This window comes from Anoplophora glabripennis, unplaced genomic scaffold (genome assembly GCF_000390285.2).
Source record: "Anoplophora glabripennis isolate ALB-LARVAE unplaced genomic scaffold, Agla_2.0 scaffold364, whole genome shotgun sequence".
In the NCBI taxonomy this organism is placed as follows: Eukaryota; Metazoa; Arthropoda; class Insecta; order Coleoptera; family Cerambycidae; genus Anoplophora; species Anoplophora glabripennis.
Window position 1 is genome coordinate 54,197 of NW_019416465.1, and position 18,230 is coordinate 72,426.

General features: G+C 31.4%; 1 protein-coding gene across 1 annotated transcript in view; it reads right to left on the reverse strand.

Moving 5' to 3' along the window:
* Nucleotides 1–15,159: 15,159 nt before the first annotated feature.
* LOC108911596 (ITG-like peptide) overlaps nt 15,160–18,230 on the reverse strand; it is a 66,255-nt gene continuing 63,184 nt past the window's right edge. Inside the window, exon 5 of the mRNA XM_018716571.1 lies at nt 15,160–15,315. Within this exon, the coding sequence (XP_018572087.1) occupies nt 15,160–15,315 (156 nt within the window). The remainder of the gene's footprint in view (nt 15,316–18,230) is intronic.

Here is an 18,230-nt window from a genome sequence, read left to right on the forward strand (position 1 = left end):
GGATATATGTAATATTGACCATGCGTAGAAGAAATTATAACTTTATATTATTTTTCAGTAATGTTATTTGTTTTTCATGTACCTACCATTTTAAGATTCATAATCATAACTAACTTTTTCTAATTATCAGTTCGTCATTGTTACCATATTCATGAAGGTCTCAACATTAGAAAATTTCCATTTCAGAAGCGTATTTGAACTATATAAAATGTGTAGCTTTTTTTTAATGCTTCTGATATTGTTTTGTGATATTTTTATTTGTACGATGAATGTCAAAATTCATAATCCATATTAGAAACTTTTTTCAGTGGCTTCTCAAAAAGAAAGAAATTCTTAGTAGAAGTTGCCGCATTCCCAAACTAGAAGAGCATATATATTTTTTTTTAATATACAATGTAACTTTTTTTAGTTCGAATTAAGTCATTCACAATACAAATAAAAATATGACAAAGGAGCATTAGAGATATTTAAAAAAATACTCACACTATTTATACTATTTCAAAAACGCTTTTGAAATGAAAATGATCTAAAGTTGAGAGCATTATGAGAACAATATGGTAAAATTATTATGTTACTCAAACATTTCTGAAAACATACTGAAACGTAAAACAAAAATATCGAGGGCATAAATGGAACATAAAAATAATGTTACTGAAATAAATTTTTTGAAACGTTTCATTGGAAACGTATTTTGGGGAGGACATCTTGGGCTTCTAGAACGTTACCAGAACGTTGCATGGATTTTTTATGAAAAGTTTCAAGAAAAATGGAAACGTTTCTGAAACATGTCAGAAACTGAAAAATGTTTAGTGGGTATGCAAAGAAATATAAGATTCGAAACTGCTGATATTGTAAAAAACAACTGCCTACCCTATAGGCTACATGCCCCAACTAATACCCAGTAAACAACTAGTAATTAATAAATTAATAAATCCAAAATAACAAACAAAGACTGATTCTTTTAAGTGATAATATTGCAAGAAACAACTACTTCACAGGCTATACGTCCCGGCTGGCATTGAATTACACAAGGAGTATAATTAAATACAGTTAGAACACACCAGACATATACCGGTTCCAGGCTTGTTAACTCTCATGTGTGGTATGCCATAGTTGCCACATAGGTTTTATTTATAAAACTGGTACGTCTATAGAGGATGTCCCACTAAGGTCGGGAAAATCGTTGGAAATATGGACACATGTATAACTACGTAACATGCATTTTAAATATTTACAACAGTGTCACAGTTCTAAAAAGTAACTAAAATTAATATCTAAAATTGATTTATGATGATCAGTGTCCAGCATTGCATAAGCTAAATTTTGTTCCTGGTGATAGAACTCTTCAAGATATAAAAAAGTTCCCATTAACATGGATAGAAGGTGCTTAGTTTCCGAGATATAGGATATTCAAGTCGAAATTTCTGAAAATACTTTTAATATGGTCAAAACGTGTTAAAAACAAACATTTATAAACAAACGTTTATAAAGGGACTTAATTTTTTATACTTTATAAGACTAAGTGACAACTATGATTCGGTATCTTTCTAGGGTGGATAAAACTGGTGAATTTATTGGTTTAAATTTTGTCCCATGATTCTTGGTGCGATATTTTTCACTTACTAAAAAAAGTTTAAACGTTGGTTGAGAAATAATATTCTCACTCAACGGTTTAAATCATTAGTGCTAGGAAATGAGTAACTTTAAATAAATAACGCAAATGATATTTTTTGTGTGTAATGTTCAGAACAGTTTTACCGGTTTCTGAATGATTTTGGCTCATAATTATTATATATATATGTATAGCTTAGAAAGTATAAATTTTACCTTGATTGTCCGTACCTATATTCGAAAACCCATTTTCGAGAGTTCATCTCGAACGGCGTTCATCTTGAAAACTAAGCATTCACAACATCTCGTATCTTAAATGACTTTAAAAATTCCGTGAAACTCACAGCTAAATTAGAACAGGTTTATTTGTCTTTAATTGCTTGACTAACTTACTGAAGGTAAGACATTTTCAACACTTTTTAAATTAAGTATACCAATATGAACCAAATAAATTAATTAAAATAGTTAATTTAAATTTAAATGTAATCAGGTAGACTTTTATCTTTATTAGGCAACTAATTTCGGCATAAATATAGTAGTTTTCAGCTGTCACAATGCTTGGTACATTCCATATATACCAATTTTTATTTAATAAGTACATATACTGTGAGCGGCAAAAGTATGGAATATATTTATTTAAAAATCAGATGTTCGTTATTTGAAAATTCGCTCGGACCCGTCGAATTATATTTTTAGTTGTGCATTTTCTGAAGCAATTTTCATTTATACAGGGTGGCCCAAAAAATTATGAAGTCAAGGCTAACTTTTTTAAATGGAAACCCCACTTTTTTGTATTTTTATTCAATTCTCCATGAAATTCTGATAATTTTTTATGTAACATAACCTATGTTACACCTTTAACAGTTTTCGAGATAATGGCTTCTGAATAGAGAATATGGAAAATTTTCAAAAATTTCCCTGAGATTTAGCCAGCTGGTTTTAAAATAAAACCACGTTTACTTTTCTTTCTAAGATTTGTGTGGTTCACAGAAAGTTGCTTCAAATAAGAAATAAGTGGTTCGGTGCTAAAAATTTGCAAAATAATCTGGCTCGTAATTTAAATAGTGACATTTAACAAAATCATATTTATACAATAAAAATAATAAAATTATACGTTTTTAATTAAATTATAATAATTCACGGAACCACTTATTTCTTATGGATTTTTCCGATTAGAAGCAACTTTCTGTGAACCACACAAATCTAAGATAGAAAAGTAAATGGGGTTTTATTTTAAAACCAGCAGGGTAAATCATTTTTGAAAATTTTCCATATTCTACACGGTGAGTCAGTTTTTTGTAGTAGGATTTTAACAGTTGATAGAGAATCATTTTTTAATAAGAAAAGTTCCTATAAACATAGGTCTTAAAACGCTTCGTCTGTGAGATATAGGGTGTTGAAAACAAACTTTTTTTAAGAATTTTTCTTAATATTTCTAAAAGACCAACATATATTGAATTTTAATTTGGTATTAATAACACATTAGTTATTGTGAATAAAACAAAGATATCTGTTAACTATTTCACACACCAGTGACGTGCCTGAGGTTACTGTCCCCTTTAAAAAAATACCTACGTTTATAGGAACTTTTCTTATTAAAAAATGAATCTCAATCAACTGTTAAAATCCTACCACAAAAAACTGACTCACCCTGTATATTCAGACGTCATTATCTCGAAAACGGTTAAAGATAGGTATAGGTTAGGTTACATAAAAAATGATCAGAATTCCATGGAGAATTGAATAAAAATACAAAAAAGTGGGGTTTCCATTAAAAAAAATAGGCCTTGATTTCATAACTTTTTTGGGCCACCCTGTATAAATGAAAATTGTTTCAGAAAATGCGCAACTAAAAATATAATTCGACGGGTCCGAGCGATTTTTCAAATAACGAACATCTGATTTTTAAATAAATATATTCCATACTTTTGCCGCTCACTGTACCTATACAAAATTTTGTATTATAAATGTCAACTGTCAACTAGATGACGCATCAGCTTGCCGTGTTTTCTATAGGAATCTAAATTTGAAATTTGGAAACCGCTTATCGGACCTTATGTTACTAATTTTAATATTATTTTTGAAGTCACCAGTAGTCCTAAACTTTGAAAGTTCTACAATTTCTAACAATAAGAGAAATTCAAATAAATGTTTGACACAATAATTGTTATATTTTACAATTAAACAAAACTAAAATATTCCACAAATAAGTAATTTCACGTAATTCATCCGTAATATGCACGTAAATCTATTGAGAACTTTAGTCATAGTATTTACAAAGAGAAATCTGGCAGCAAATTTTCTTATTTATATCCAACCCCTTGGGGTATTCCCTACAGCCTGTAGGTATTAAATATTAACTAGGGTTTTAATTAAAATCACTTTGTACGATGTCCTTCTAGATCTAAATATGATGAACCTCGGCTGGGTATAACTTATGCGCACGTAAACCTCATGAGAAATATACAGGGAACCTTCCGAGCTCTGGTTTATAGGTCACTGTAAATATACAACCAGGTTTTTCCCCTTAGTTTTAAATGAAATTGTTTATAGCATAATATCTTAAAGTTATTATTTAGAGCTGTTTATAACAGGCTTTAATATAACTGTGAGCTGTGAGTACTAAATTACTATGATACGTCTTTGTAAAATAAGGTTTTGAATTGCAATTTATTGTGCCCATAACTGTACAATTATTACTATTTGACAGCAGGTATCTATTCATTTCTCACACTTCTCATTGAATAGATTTTTTTATATAAATGGCTGCAAAATGCAACTAATATCTGTTTAATTGGCACTGTACTTTGCTAAATGCCTCTGTGCGCTTTTAACGTTTCAATTTTTAAGTATACTGTTGCATTTGGAATTCCCACGCTGCAATGTGGATTTTCCAACTAAATTATCCGATGGCTCTGTTATACAATCAAGTCTCTCGTCGCTTCGGTAAAAACTAAATTAGATTGGAAAGCTAGGATCCGGATTCCCAACTGATTTGCATAGTTCTGGTCCAGTGAATTTATCTCCCAGGAGCTTTTAATATGATTTTGTTTTGAATACTAATTCTGTGCCTCAGCTTCCAACTGTTATCCCAGAATTAAATTAAACAAGATGGAAATGGATGATGCTCATTTATGGTCACATTAAAAACAATCTGGTATCTACCATTAACTTTTTAATCAGATCAAAAGGGTTTTAGTGAACCAGTTGAAAAGCTTTTTAAAACTTAGGTATTTATTTACTATTACCATTGTATAAGTAAATACTTATATTATACTTACTATTAGGTAGTTAATGAAATTGATAGAAATCCTTATTATTAATATCTATCACCATCAGCCAAACAACGAACTTGGCAATATATTTTCAATATTGTCACACAAAATTGGACATCAAAGAATACCTAATAACAATAATTAAACTTTGTTAACTTTTTGATGTAATTTGTATTAATTAGTTCAAATTTTCTCTAGACAAATTTGTCGGTATTATTTTAAAAATATATACCTATTTTTAAAAATATTTTCTCAATAGGAAATTCGTAACCTACTTCCATTTAGTTATTAAATATTATATTCGCAGTTCTTAGAATTAATCAGATTATAGTGTGTTCGTAATTAAAAATAAATAGGTACCTAGATGTTAAAAAAATATACCTAAAAAAGTGTGCCTACTATATTTTCAGTGCTTGACGCCAAATTGAGTAAAAAATCATCAAATACGATGTAGTGTCAGTTTTCAGTTTCCCGATTTGCCCGAGAAAAGTGTTTTGTTGTCTATTTCTTGGTTGGCTGTGCATGGACATAAGCGTGTAACAACTGATAGGGAAGGTGGTGCGGCTTTTTGAGGTTAACGTTTTTCGAATACCTAGACCTCTTTTATGCACGCGTTTTTCTCCTCTCAACGCGAAATTGAGAAAAACGCGGCATATTTCTGCTCCATTTTATGCACGCGTATTCTATCAGTTGTCGCCAGTTTCATGCCACACAGTAGTCAGTGAAGTACATGAAAATGGATCCGTGTATATTGTATTTGTGCTATAAAAAAATATGTAATAGAAAACGTAAGTGGCGATGGGCAGTACATCCAATTAATAGAAATAGAATTCAATTGCGTCCATTGCATCCATGTCCCGCTTGATCAATAGCTAAACTAAAACTAAAACAAACTGTGCTAAAACTATTCTTGACAGACAGAGCCACTGGACTTGCGACAAAGAGCGCTTTGCATAAAAACGCCCATATACTGTCGTGCTTTTTCGGAACGCGTGTCGCCAAGCGTTCTGTAAAGCCATCGCGACAGAATTGAAAACGCGAGAGCAAATAAACGAGTGTAAAATGCATGAACGTAGTAACTCTATTCAGGGTATCTTGAAACGCGGCGTTTTTGTCAACTCCGCGTTGAGAGGAGAAAAACGCGTGCATAAAAGAGGTCTGTCGCGATGGCTTTACAGAACGCTTGGCGACACGCGTTCCGAAAAAGCACGAAAGTATATCGCCTTTTACGTTTTCTATTACATATTTTTTTATAGCACAAATACAATATACACGGATCCATTTTCATGTACTTCACTGACTACTGTGTGGCATGAAACTGGCGACAACTGATAGAATACGCGTGCATAAAATGGAGCAGGAATATGCCGCGTTTTTCTCAATTTCGCGTTGAGAGGAGAAAAACGCGTGCATAAAAGAGGTCTAATTGTTGCTTTGAAACGGCGCGCGGCGCACGGCGGTGCCAGACTAATTGAAAAGGAACTGTTATCACTGCCATCGGGAATAATATGTTGAAAATACGGTGTGGTAAGTAATTACTGAATTAAACTAGATTATTTAGGTAATGTTTATGAGATTTGACTTTATTTCATGAAAATATTAAGTATTAACAAATCTAAATATAACATATAACCCAAAGCGTAAGGAAAAAACAGTAACATTTTTTTCGTTTCTGCTTTATAATTGCAGTTGTCTTTATACATCTTTTCTACAGGTGATATTTAACGTGTTTTAGAACTAAAATTTGTCGCCCTGAAACAGATAGGGAAAGGTAATTAGACAAAACCCTTTTAATATAGGTCTGAAAACTGTCAATAAAAAAAATACAGGGAAACTAGTCACACAAAATCTAGAAAGTACAAGGAAAGATCTTCTAGCTATCCTGAGGTAGCCCTTATGCATAATTAAATGGACAATTTGAACATTCCATCAATACCTAATCTAAAAAAGATTATGCAGGCCCAGAAAATATTTATAAGAGGTCCATGGCTCACTATAGTAGTTCTAAATTTGAATTTGATGTAATCTGTTGTTAAGCTGATGATATTGCGGGAAACAACTACCCTGCGGACTAATAGTTATATCTAGTAAGCTATTAGAATCATTCGTCCGCTGAATCACAAACAATATTAGCGAAGCTTTCCGCGATAATTTTTAAGATGCAAACGCATCAAGCGGCGAAGTGGTAAGCTCCGAGACAAGGTAATTTTGACATTGCCGTTCATGTTTACAGATTTATTATACAAATTTTGATCAACATTCGTTTTATTTCCCATTATTATTAGTAATTTTGTTATTAAACTGCGATTATTTGACTTTTGTGATATTTTGTTGGTTTCAAATATTTGATAAATAAATTTTAATGCAAGTATTTCTGTCTACCTTGTTTGTTTCTAGCATTACAATTTAATGTACATTTTTTGAGGTTATAACTATGAAGTTATCCGTTGTGGAATACCAACATTTCTTATTTAAGTGCCAACGAAAACTCTCGTTGTATATCAGAAGGAGGCAGTTTTTAACGCTGGTCATGTGGTACTATGTAGGAAAATTGGGCAGTGATTTAAATTTAGAAATTTATTCATTGTGTCTACAAACTAGTACCCTTACTAACAACGCTCTTGAAATTCAGGGAGTGTTGTCTATCGACAATAATATTGTGAAAATGTTTTCAATTTGATGAAAACTTATATCTGGATTTTTTCTTGGACCATGAAGAACAATCATGAACTGAACAATAATAGTTCGACAATTTCTTCTTTTTATCCACAACTCTAGATAATGTCCATAACTGAAGTTTTCCTCACACTATTTTTTTAATATAACAGTATTCAAAAGCAAACATTATACCCAGTTTTAAATAAAATACAAAACGAAATGTCACACACAAGAAATGTTTACCTTGTTTCACTAGTATCACTTGTCACCGCCAGAGGGCGAGCTCTTAGTTGCATTCGCGAACATTGTGACTGAACTACCAAACATAATACTAGTTTCGAATTTATCAGTTCTCATCAGGTATGCCATACATGGGACTCGACGTTTAGAATTTTTTTTTGCGATTCTTATAGCTTATGGTACAAAGTTGTTTGTAGTAAAATTTTTTTCGTTTCTAGTGTGCCCTGATTGCAATAGCACGTTCTTGAGTGTTAGGTACTGAAAAACTTGCCTGTTTCTTTAGCCCGTCTTTCAACATTGGAAAATACTTTTCTATGGGGTACCTGTTACACGTTTTGGAAATCTTCACCGATATTCTTCAAACTTCTTCTATAGTTTCCTTCATAGAAACCTAACACTATCAGCATGTCAACTTGTTCGCTAAATGAAAATTTGCCGGCCATTTTCAACAAAACACTCAGCTAACAATAATTACTAAAATTAAATGACTTTTTTCCCGATGGTCAAGTTTGACGTTTAAATTCACAGCCAACTTTTGAATTTTCGCTGATTTTAAATAAACGCTGCAATACGTATTATTAGTTACTTTTTCAAAACTAACAAGAGTAAGAAAAGTTTAGAATTAAATTCCCCATAAAATAAGGTAATAATTGTGTAAAGTCCGCGAACGGATTAAAAAATTCTGTCATATTTTAATGGTGCATCATCCCTTATCAACCCTTTAACATGCTCTTGGTACACTCAAACCATGTACCAAATTTGGTTTTTCTGAGTTCAAGTATACTGTGTAACTGATCTCTTTTTGTTCGAGGAATAGTCGTAGAGAAACGAATCAGAGCTCATTAAAAGAGTGATAACGATTTTATTCATTTCAAGTGTCCAAAAATTATTTTGAAAAGAGTAAAAATATTTTGGTCGTGTTTTTCGAATTTCATTTTTCGATAATATTTATTACAGGAATCGATTGCTGGTATTTTTACACGAATTTAAAAAAAACGTTCTACGACCTTCTGGGGCCGAGATTTAAGTGCTATAAACTATAGCGTCCATTCTTGAAGTTGAAGACTTATGTTTTCAATAAAAAAATACTGTGGTTTAGTTTATCCACTTCTGCATTTTTAATTGTGCGTCAAACCGAAGCATTCGAGCGTGGCGCTCCGAAAACTGAATTCGCGCGTTCAAAAGCGCTCTTACTTTCAAAATCTTCATTATCTCGACTTCCGAACCACATACTAAAATTCTTTTGTACGTATCTGGGGTAGCTCGACGAGATATACCAAAATATGACGTTTACGACGGCCTCAAAAGCATAATTACCTTTGAAAAATGTAATTTTTCCTTAGTCTAAAATTCTCTCAAAAAGTGAGCCCTGATTGGTTTCTCTACGACTATTCGTCGAGCAAGAAGAGCCGATTTTCGAGATGACCTTTTTTTCGAAAAATCGATATCTAAAAATGTTAAATATTTTTTAAATTTAAAAAAGTCACTTTTTTTGCTTGCCGAGGGCTACATTTACAACAAGTAACAAGTTTCAAAACCTTAATTTGCAAGAGATACAGCAAAAACAAAAAAAGTTGATTTTTTTTCGATATGTCTCGAAAAGTAATATAGCAATCGATATAGGTATTTAAAAATACGAATCTAAAGTTTTTTTAATATCTACAACTTTCTCATTTATCTTTTTTCGATTGTTGTTCAAGTTTTTTTTATTAGCGAAAAACCGCTTTTTTGAGTTTTATGAATTTTTTAGGTTAATATGGCCGTTTATGCGTCACAGGAAAAAACACAATCTTTCTTACAATTTTTTTTTCCTATATCACCATATTTTTTGTTTCCAGGTGGTATTTTTTGTAAATTTAACAATAGGCCGTGACAGTTTGATGGGACTACTACCCTGCTCTGTGTCGGTTCTTATGCGAAACACCCTGTATATCTGGGGATTTGAGATCAATCTGAGTTGTTTACTAGATATTACGGGTATAGTTCAATATTGTCCGGAGCATTAGTTCAGAGTTGTTAGTAGTTTTTTCTTGCAATATCATCAGCAAGGCCTATGCCTTTGAGCAGTGGCGTCTATTCATAGATGTAGCATTGTTACATGTTATGTATAATTGTCCTGTTTATGCTTTGTATAGCCTAAAGCTGCTTTAAAATTTAAATTTGAATGTAGATGTTTTGTTTTTATACACATTTTCCACACCGAATTCCACATAGAAATATATTCTACACGTACAAAATAAAACAGTCTATTTTACACTCCACTGCACATAAAACCTGTTCGCTGGAAATTAAACTTTACAAGGCGCTAAACAGTACAGAAAATCCCTTTGTAAACGTACATTTCATATATTGCACCTGTCGCCTTCCCAAAGAGAAAGACGTGACCCAGTTTTCGAAATGGGCAAATAAGTTTACGTGCAGAGAGACGAACTACAGCTCGGAACTAATTTAATTATGTCTGAATTCCATGTACCCATTTTCATATTGCAAAACGTGTGATGTAAGTGTGCATCTCTCATATAGCACCCTTCATACAGGTAGATTATATTACATATTTTAGTTCTCATACGTGCACCAGAGTTTAATGAGATATATGCTTTACTAAAGGAGTAATTTCTTAGGAATAGTATACAAGGTTAGGAAAATGTTTTCTCGAAAGAACGTTTAAGTCGATTTTTAGAATCTTTGGACATAATGGTTGATAATAAATTTATATTTTAGGCGGCGTTGCCCTATGTCCAAAAATTTGAAAGGGGAAAAAGCAATTTGATGCTCTACAAGTTAGTAGCCTGTTTTTGAGATTCTGTCACTTTAGAAAAGTGGTGGGGAGTTAAAGTTTTCGCTTCGCAAAAATTTATAAAATGGATGAGTTAAATCATTACTTTCTAGATTACAAAGGCCCCAATGTGCCATTCATTACAGATGTAATAAGCGAGCGGTTCACCCTTAAAAACCTAAATGAAGGTAACTAAACGACTAAATTTTTAAAACAAAAACCTACAAGATGAAACTTTTTTATTTTATAAAGTGTATTTTTCTGATAATTTACATATTTTTTTTTATATTTTTCGGTGTGGTCAGTCAATTGTTATAAACAAAAAAGTTGTAAAAAAAATAATGGCTTTTTTATTGTAAAATGGACCAAAATAAATACTTCTTGTTCTTTGACAAAAATTCGTTTCCGAGATATTTACAATTTAATGTGAAAAAAGTGACGAAATCGACAAAATTTCGGAATTTTTTTCTCAAAAACTACTGAACAGTTTAATTCTAAAAAAGCATAATAATCGGCAGAACTTCTACTTTAAGATATATTTTTTTTATACGTCAATTATTTTATTGAAGGTCTAAAGCTAGTAAAAAACAGTCTTTTAAAGAAAATCATGATAAACATAAGCATCAAAATGGCGGGGCCAGTGGCGCTACGTCGCGCGCGAAATACTTTAAATTCAAATTTTCTTTTTACAATATCTTGGACTAGATTATATTTACAGTAAACACGTTATTAGGATATTTTTAATCGATATATAACATTTAATGATTCAATTGGCTAATGCGGAAATAAACCATAATTTTTCCTACATTTATAATAATTAAATATAATTTTTGCAATTATTTTCATGCTTTTTTAAATGCAAAAATTATTATTTATGATTAGAATTATATTATTTGATTATATTAAAAAACATAATTAAACTCTAGCCTGTTCGTCAAGTAATAAGAGTTTCTTCGAAATTAGCTCCTTACTTTTTTGTTCTTAATCATAACCTCTTATTGCGCCTGATAACAGCAGAAAGACATTACTCGATATCCATACGCATGTACGCTTATAGGTATGCACGAACAGATTGGTTATGGATTTGACGAGTTTTAGACAAGTTCGTACAATAATTGAAGCTATCTATATTAAAAATTATAATTGCACCATAAACGAATTAACGTTTAACATATTCTTCAGTTTTGTTAATTTATTATATTGCATTCACGTTCATCAGTTAGTTTCAATGTGCCTATATACAGTGCTTTCGAAAAGTAACGAATAAGTTTTCGAAAAAATCCCCTGGCACGTCGATTTTGTTTTAAAAAAGGCACTTTTTGACATACGACCCATATTTGTGACGTCATCGTTGCTCGAGATATGACGTCATCGACAATTTTTTTAAATAGCGACCCCCAATTTTGACCATGCCATTTGAAAGAGCGTGTCATGCTACATACACAGATCATGAAAAATTATGGTGTTACATAACAAAAATTTCAAGAAAATAATGTTTGAAGATTTTAAAATTTAATTTTCACAATACTGAAAAATGTAAAAATCGACTAAATTAAATGTTCAAATTGTGCACCGTTGGCTGCCGACAGTAGTCAAGACGATTAATAAATTATTTCTGGACATTATCAATAACTTCAGGAGGTATACGACGTATCACGTGATGAATTCTTGCTTTTAAATCTTCTAAATTAACCGGTTTAGTAACATATACTTTGCTTATTAAGTATCCGCACAAGAAATAATCTAGGGGTGCCAAATCAGGCGATCTGGCTGGCCACTCTATCGGCCCCCTTCTCCCTATCCAACGATTCGGGAACAGCTCATCTAAATAAGCACGAACAGGTGTTGCAAAATGGGGAGGTGCACCATTTAGTCGATTTTTACATAATCATTATCATTTTCAATATTGTGAAAATTAAATTTTAAAATCTTCAAACATTATTTTCTTGAAATTTTTGTTATGTAACACCATAATTTTTCATGATCTGTGTATGTAGAATGACACGCTCTTTCAAATGGCATGGTCAAAATTGGGGGTCACTATTTAAAAAAATTGTCGATGACGTCATATCTCGCACAACGATGACGTCACAAATATGGGTAGATGTCAAAAAGTGCCTTTTTTAAAAACAAAATCGACGTGCCAGGGGATTTTTTCGAAAACTTCTCAATTTAAAAAATAATGAATTTATTCGTTACTTTTCGAGAGCACTGTACAAACCAGAGACCGCTAGGTCAATTATTATTATTAGGTTAATTTTACGACTTAAAAAGCTTATATAATTTAGTTTTGGTATAATTTTCAAGCCAATTTTAGCCATTTATAAAACCAAAAACCGAATATTTAAATTTTACTAATTACTTGCAAAAACCTTACTACGGCTACAAAACCAAACAAAATGGTATTTTGAACATTTGTACTATTAACATATATCGATTTATAAAAATCATAATAATGTTTATTGTAAATAGGTATAATTTAATCCAAAAAGAAAATTTAAATTATGTTATCATAATTTTCTTTACGTAATACTTTTTATTACTCGCTTTAGACCTTCAATAAAATGATTGACCCATACCAAAAAAATATATCTTTAAGTAGAAAATGTGCCGATTATTGTGCTTTTTTTAGAATTAAAATTTGTTCAGTAGTTTTTGAGAAAAAAATTCCGAAAGTTTGTCGATTTCGTCACTTTTTTCACATTAAATTGTAAACATCTCGGAAACGAAGCATTTTTCGAATTTTTGTCAAAGAACAAAAAGTGTTTATTTTGGTCCATTTTACAATTAAAAACTTTTCGAAGCCATTCTGCGAATAATTTTTTTTCAACTTTTTTGTTTATAACAATTGACGATGCCGAAAAATATAAAAAACATATGTAAACTATCAGAAAAATACACAATAAAATAAAAAAGTTTAATGTTGTAGGTTTTTGTTTTAAAAATTTAGTCGGTTCATGCCTTTTTTTTTAGGGGTGAACCGCTCGCCTATAAGAGATGCGTAAATCAGTAAATTGAATATTTAAGTCCTTTTTATCAAAAGGCTGTCACATATGAAATGCGCAAATGAAATAAGCTAAAATAGACATTACGTAAAATACCATAATTGAGAAACTCGCTCTCTAATTAAAAATATTACGCTTGACAATTTATCGAGAATATTTACATGATGTTTCCAGGAAACACCCTCATCAATATCCACTCCTAGAAGGTGTAATAAACACAATTGCGCAGTTTTGTCTGGTTTGAGAGTTAAATTATTTGCTGAGAATCATTTTATAGCCTAGTAACAAGTAACTAGTAATCGAAATGGAGTCCATCATGGATTTCACACTGACAGTGGTATTAAACAGAGTTGTATCATCAGCAAGGAGAATGCATTTGTTTGTTGACAGGAAATGTATTAAATCATTTACATAAAATAAAAATAAAAGTGGCCCTAGGACGGAGCCCTGTGGTACTCCAATTCAAACCAATTGAATGTATGAGTTAATATCATTAATTGGAACAAATTGTTTACATCTTTTTGAATATGATTGCAATAATAAAGTTGGGGGTAATTCCCTTGACCTATAAGTAATATTCCAGTTTTTTAATTTATTTATCAAACAAAGCCGAAAGCCTGGGTAGATCACAGCCCATAACAGTACAATGAGCGGCTTTCTCAAGTCTTTCAAAACAATAAATTTTGTTGCTTTGAGGAGATCATAGGTAGTAGAAAGACCAGACCACTTCTAAAACCAAATTGATAATCTTAAATAATTTCTATTTCTAAATACTTTTTATTTCATTTTTATCTGTTATATAAACAGCAAATCATATTTAGGAAAAAGTATTTTACAAATTAAAGTTAAAATAACATTTCCGACTGGAAACGTGAATTTGCCCCTTTCATTAATGAAAAAAGGCGTCGGAACTCGATTTCATGGACATTTGGGGCACCCCCGGATGAAAACGCTTTAATTCGCGCCATCAGAAACGCGTATTACCTAAAAACAGACACTGCTGCAAAATAAATCCCGAGTTGTACGTTTTCAAATTAATAACCTTCATATTTTAGGGTTCATTGTACCATAGCGAAGCGTAAAAGTTTTTACCCGCCCCGTCGTTCTACCGCGTTCTGGATTTGGGCATATCGTTTAGGAGTACAAAAACCGACGTTCGTTAGGAAAATCCCAATGTCAATTTGGGATCGTAGCGAAACTGAATATAAGGCGACGGGCGTCAAGTTAACGAGATTTTATACTTCACGGGATCCGCTAAATTAGACAATTTAAATTTATTGTATAACTCAAATAGGGCTGCAGTGATTAATGTTGGCGGGGGTGCATTAGTATCGGTTTTTTTGGCTCTATGTAATCATTTAAGAGAAAAAAAAATGATCTGGAAAAACGAATTTGTAAGGAGTTTACACACGTGGAAAGTTCACAATTTCTAGGCTAATGGTATTTGATGATTGTGTTTAATTAAATTACAATAATTTCTAACAAAGAATTCATATACAGTCAAACCAGACTAATGATTTTTGAATAAAATTCTCTGCGAGTATATTTGATTGATTTGAGAATAATGTTTACTCTGTCCCCACCACCACTGAATTCAATTAATATGTTGGCTCATCTTTTCTTCATTTGAGTTAGTCTTTAAAATTTTCAATCTTAATGTCAGTCCTTTTGTTTGTCTTTCTATTACCTTCTTCAGGTTCTTATGTTCTATGTTGTTTAGTAACTTTTCGTCTTTTTCGACGCTGTTCCTCTGTAATGTTTTTGAAATATTGACAATGACCATCTTTTTTATTTGTTTTAAACGCTTGTTCAATGTTTGCTGAGTAACACAAGGGTGTCCATTTTTCGGAATCGGGACTCAATCTCGGGATGAAAAATGTTGATCCCAAGATCTCGGGTTGTAGAATTACCTATTCTTCCATCATATTTAAGATAACAAAAAGTATTTGTAGGATGTTAGGTAGTTAGAAATTTGTCTCACTATGATTTTCTTTCAGAGTTTACAAAAGATTACTTATTAGTTACTTATTAGTTTGTGTCAAAATTGATTCAACCAGTTAAAATGGTACCATGTAGTTTGATAACTATAAAAATATGAATTTAAATTTTTTTGATAATGAAAATTCAATTAGGATTCGAAGAAAATAGTAAATTAGTTTCAAATATGAAATTGATTATTCCCTTTAAATTAGTTTCTTATACAGTACGCGCCTAAAGTATGGAAATTTGCTCGAAAACTTTCAAGATAGCAACATTTTAATACTGTCGGATCGACAATGAAACGATCTTTCAGAATCAAGAAAAAAAATAGGGAGTTGCTATTTAAAAAAAATGCAATGACGTCATTACTCGAAAACAAATGACGGTTTAAAATCGCCTTTTATGGTAAAATATGTATTTTTTAATTTAAAAATCGACCTGTTCCAGGATTTTTCCCAAAAAAAATTTGTTTCGTTTTTACTGAATTTATTCCATACTTTAGGGGCGTACTGTATATTAATGCTGTTTAAAACATAATTAGGTATTATTTTTCTCTTATTCTCCCTTTTTTTGTCTTTATTATATTCTATTATACTCTGTGTTATATTTTTTGTGCATACTTATGTGTAATAATTTCTTTAAAAAAGTGTTTTGAATTATTTTTTAAATAAATATACCATTTTCATATTTGTGTTTAATAAATTGGATACTATATTCTTATACGTCATATCGTTGGGTTGGAGCAAGACTGCTACGCCTCGAAAATTGGCAATTTTGAGTTATCACACTCAGTGAACTTCTTTTTGAGCGTATTTTTATAGCTAGTTTTTAGTGAGGTTTATTTTTATTTGCACCTATGTTTAATTTTGTCTACTAACAATATTTAGTAACAGAGGTACTACTTATTTAGAACGATTTTTTAATGGCTAAACCTAACTTTGATAAACTAAGTAAAATTTATTTCTCTACTTTCAAAGATAATACTTGTTTATTTTATTTGAAGAATTTATTTGTGTTTTTAGTTGAATACGTTTTTGGTTTTTAAAATTAAGGGTTTATATTTTTGTTCATTTTAACTAATAAAATATGTCCTAACAAATGCTGTATCATTTTAACTTACAAAAATCCCGCGGCTTCAATCTCATTCTTATTAGCAAAACTGTTTCATCTGGCAATTGGCAATTAATTAAACGAAGCTAACCAAGAACAATTAAATTTACTATGATAAGAAAGGTCTAAAGATCAAAATTCCTGAGTATTATACCCATAAGTTTAATAGCAATTAGGAAATAAAATTAAACGTGCGAAGCCTAACATTCAACTGCTTCTCCTGAAAAATATGAATATTTTGAGATGTAGCAGTCTTGCTCCAAGCCAACGATATGTAATACACATAATTATAATAATATAAACCTAAAACTAAATCAACATGGTCCAAAATAAATTTAAAAGGTCAGTTAAAACTAGACTAAAATTATTTGTCAGTTGCTTTTTAGACAAAGAATTTATAAATTATCCACCAACATACGGAAAAGTGAGCTAATTAATGAATAGAAATATTTCAGAAATCTCAGAATTGTCTATTTTTTTGGATTAAAATATTGTAACATTTAAATATCTGCGAAACGAATCAAAACTCAGACTTTCTATTTACTTATTTATAGTAAGGACTATTTAATTTGCAGAAGATAAATGCCAAAGTTAAAAAAGCCTGTGTCGTTCTATGAATGTTGACGGTCAGAAGGAATGACTTTTATTTCTTACAGACTGGACAAAAAGATTACTGGAATGCCCTCCGTTTAGCTCCGTTTAGTCCTGTGATAAATGTGGTTCAATAATCACTATCCATTAACGATAGCCAAGTGATAGATTACCGAAATCAAAGATTTAGCAGAATAGGGGGTGAAGGATTACAGTTGTGACCCAGCATTTATAACAGAATTTTTTTATTTGGAGGGTCTTTTCATTGCTAAAGTCTAATAAATGTTAATGAAACTAGACAGAATTGATTATTATAGCTATGTTGTTAGTTGCTACTGATATTTTGCTATTGAAACAACGAAAATATAATACGAAAGTTAGAGGTCTGTTCAGAAAATAACCGAACTTTATTTTTTTTAATTTATTATTAATTTTATACATTGTCTCCTTCAAAAAATTCCTCTCCCCTATTCACATATTATTTCCAGATGTTTCCATTTTGCGAAGCAGTCCTGGATAGTTTTATTTAAAATCTGTGACGAATTTGCTTGGATGTCATCAATAGTCGGAGAACGGCGTCCTTTCAGCACTGATTTTAATTTCGAAAATTAGAAAAAATCGCAAGGAGCCAGGTCTGGCGAGTATGGAGGGTGAGGGAGAATAACAATTTGATTTTTGGTACAAAACCGACGAATGGACAAAGCTGAGCGTACGGGCGCATTGTCATGGGGGTCAATAATCATGAGTTGTCTCATCACAACACTATTTGCCTTTTTTTTTCACGTAACTGTTGTAAAAGGCCTTGATAGTATACACAATTCATTGTTACACCTTGAAGCAAGAATTCAAAATGCGCAATTCCATTAAAGTCGAAAAAAAAACAGTGACCATCACTTTGACATTGGATCAAGACGGACGTGGTTTCTCGGGGTGTGGAGATCCTTTGCCATTGTGATGATTGAACTTTTGTCTCAAAGTCGCAGC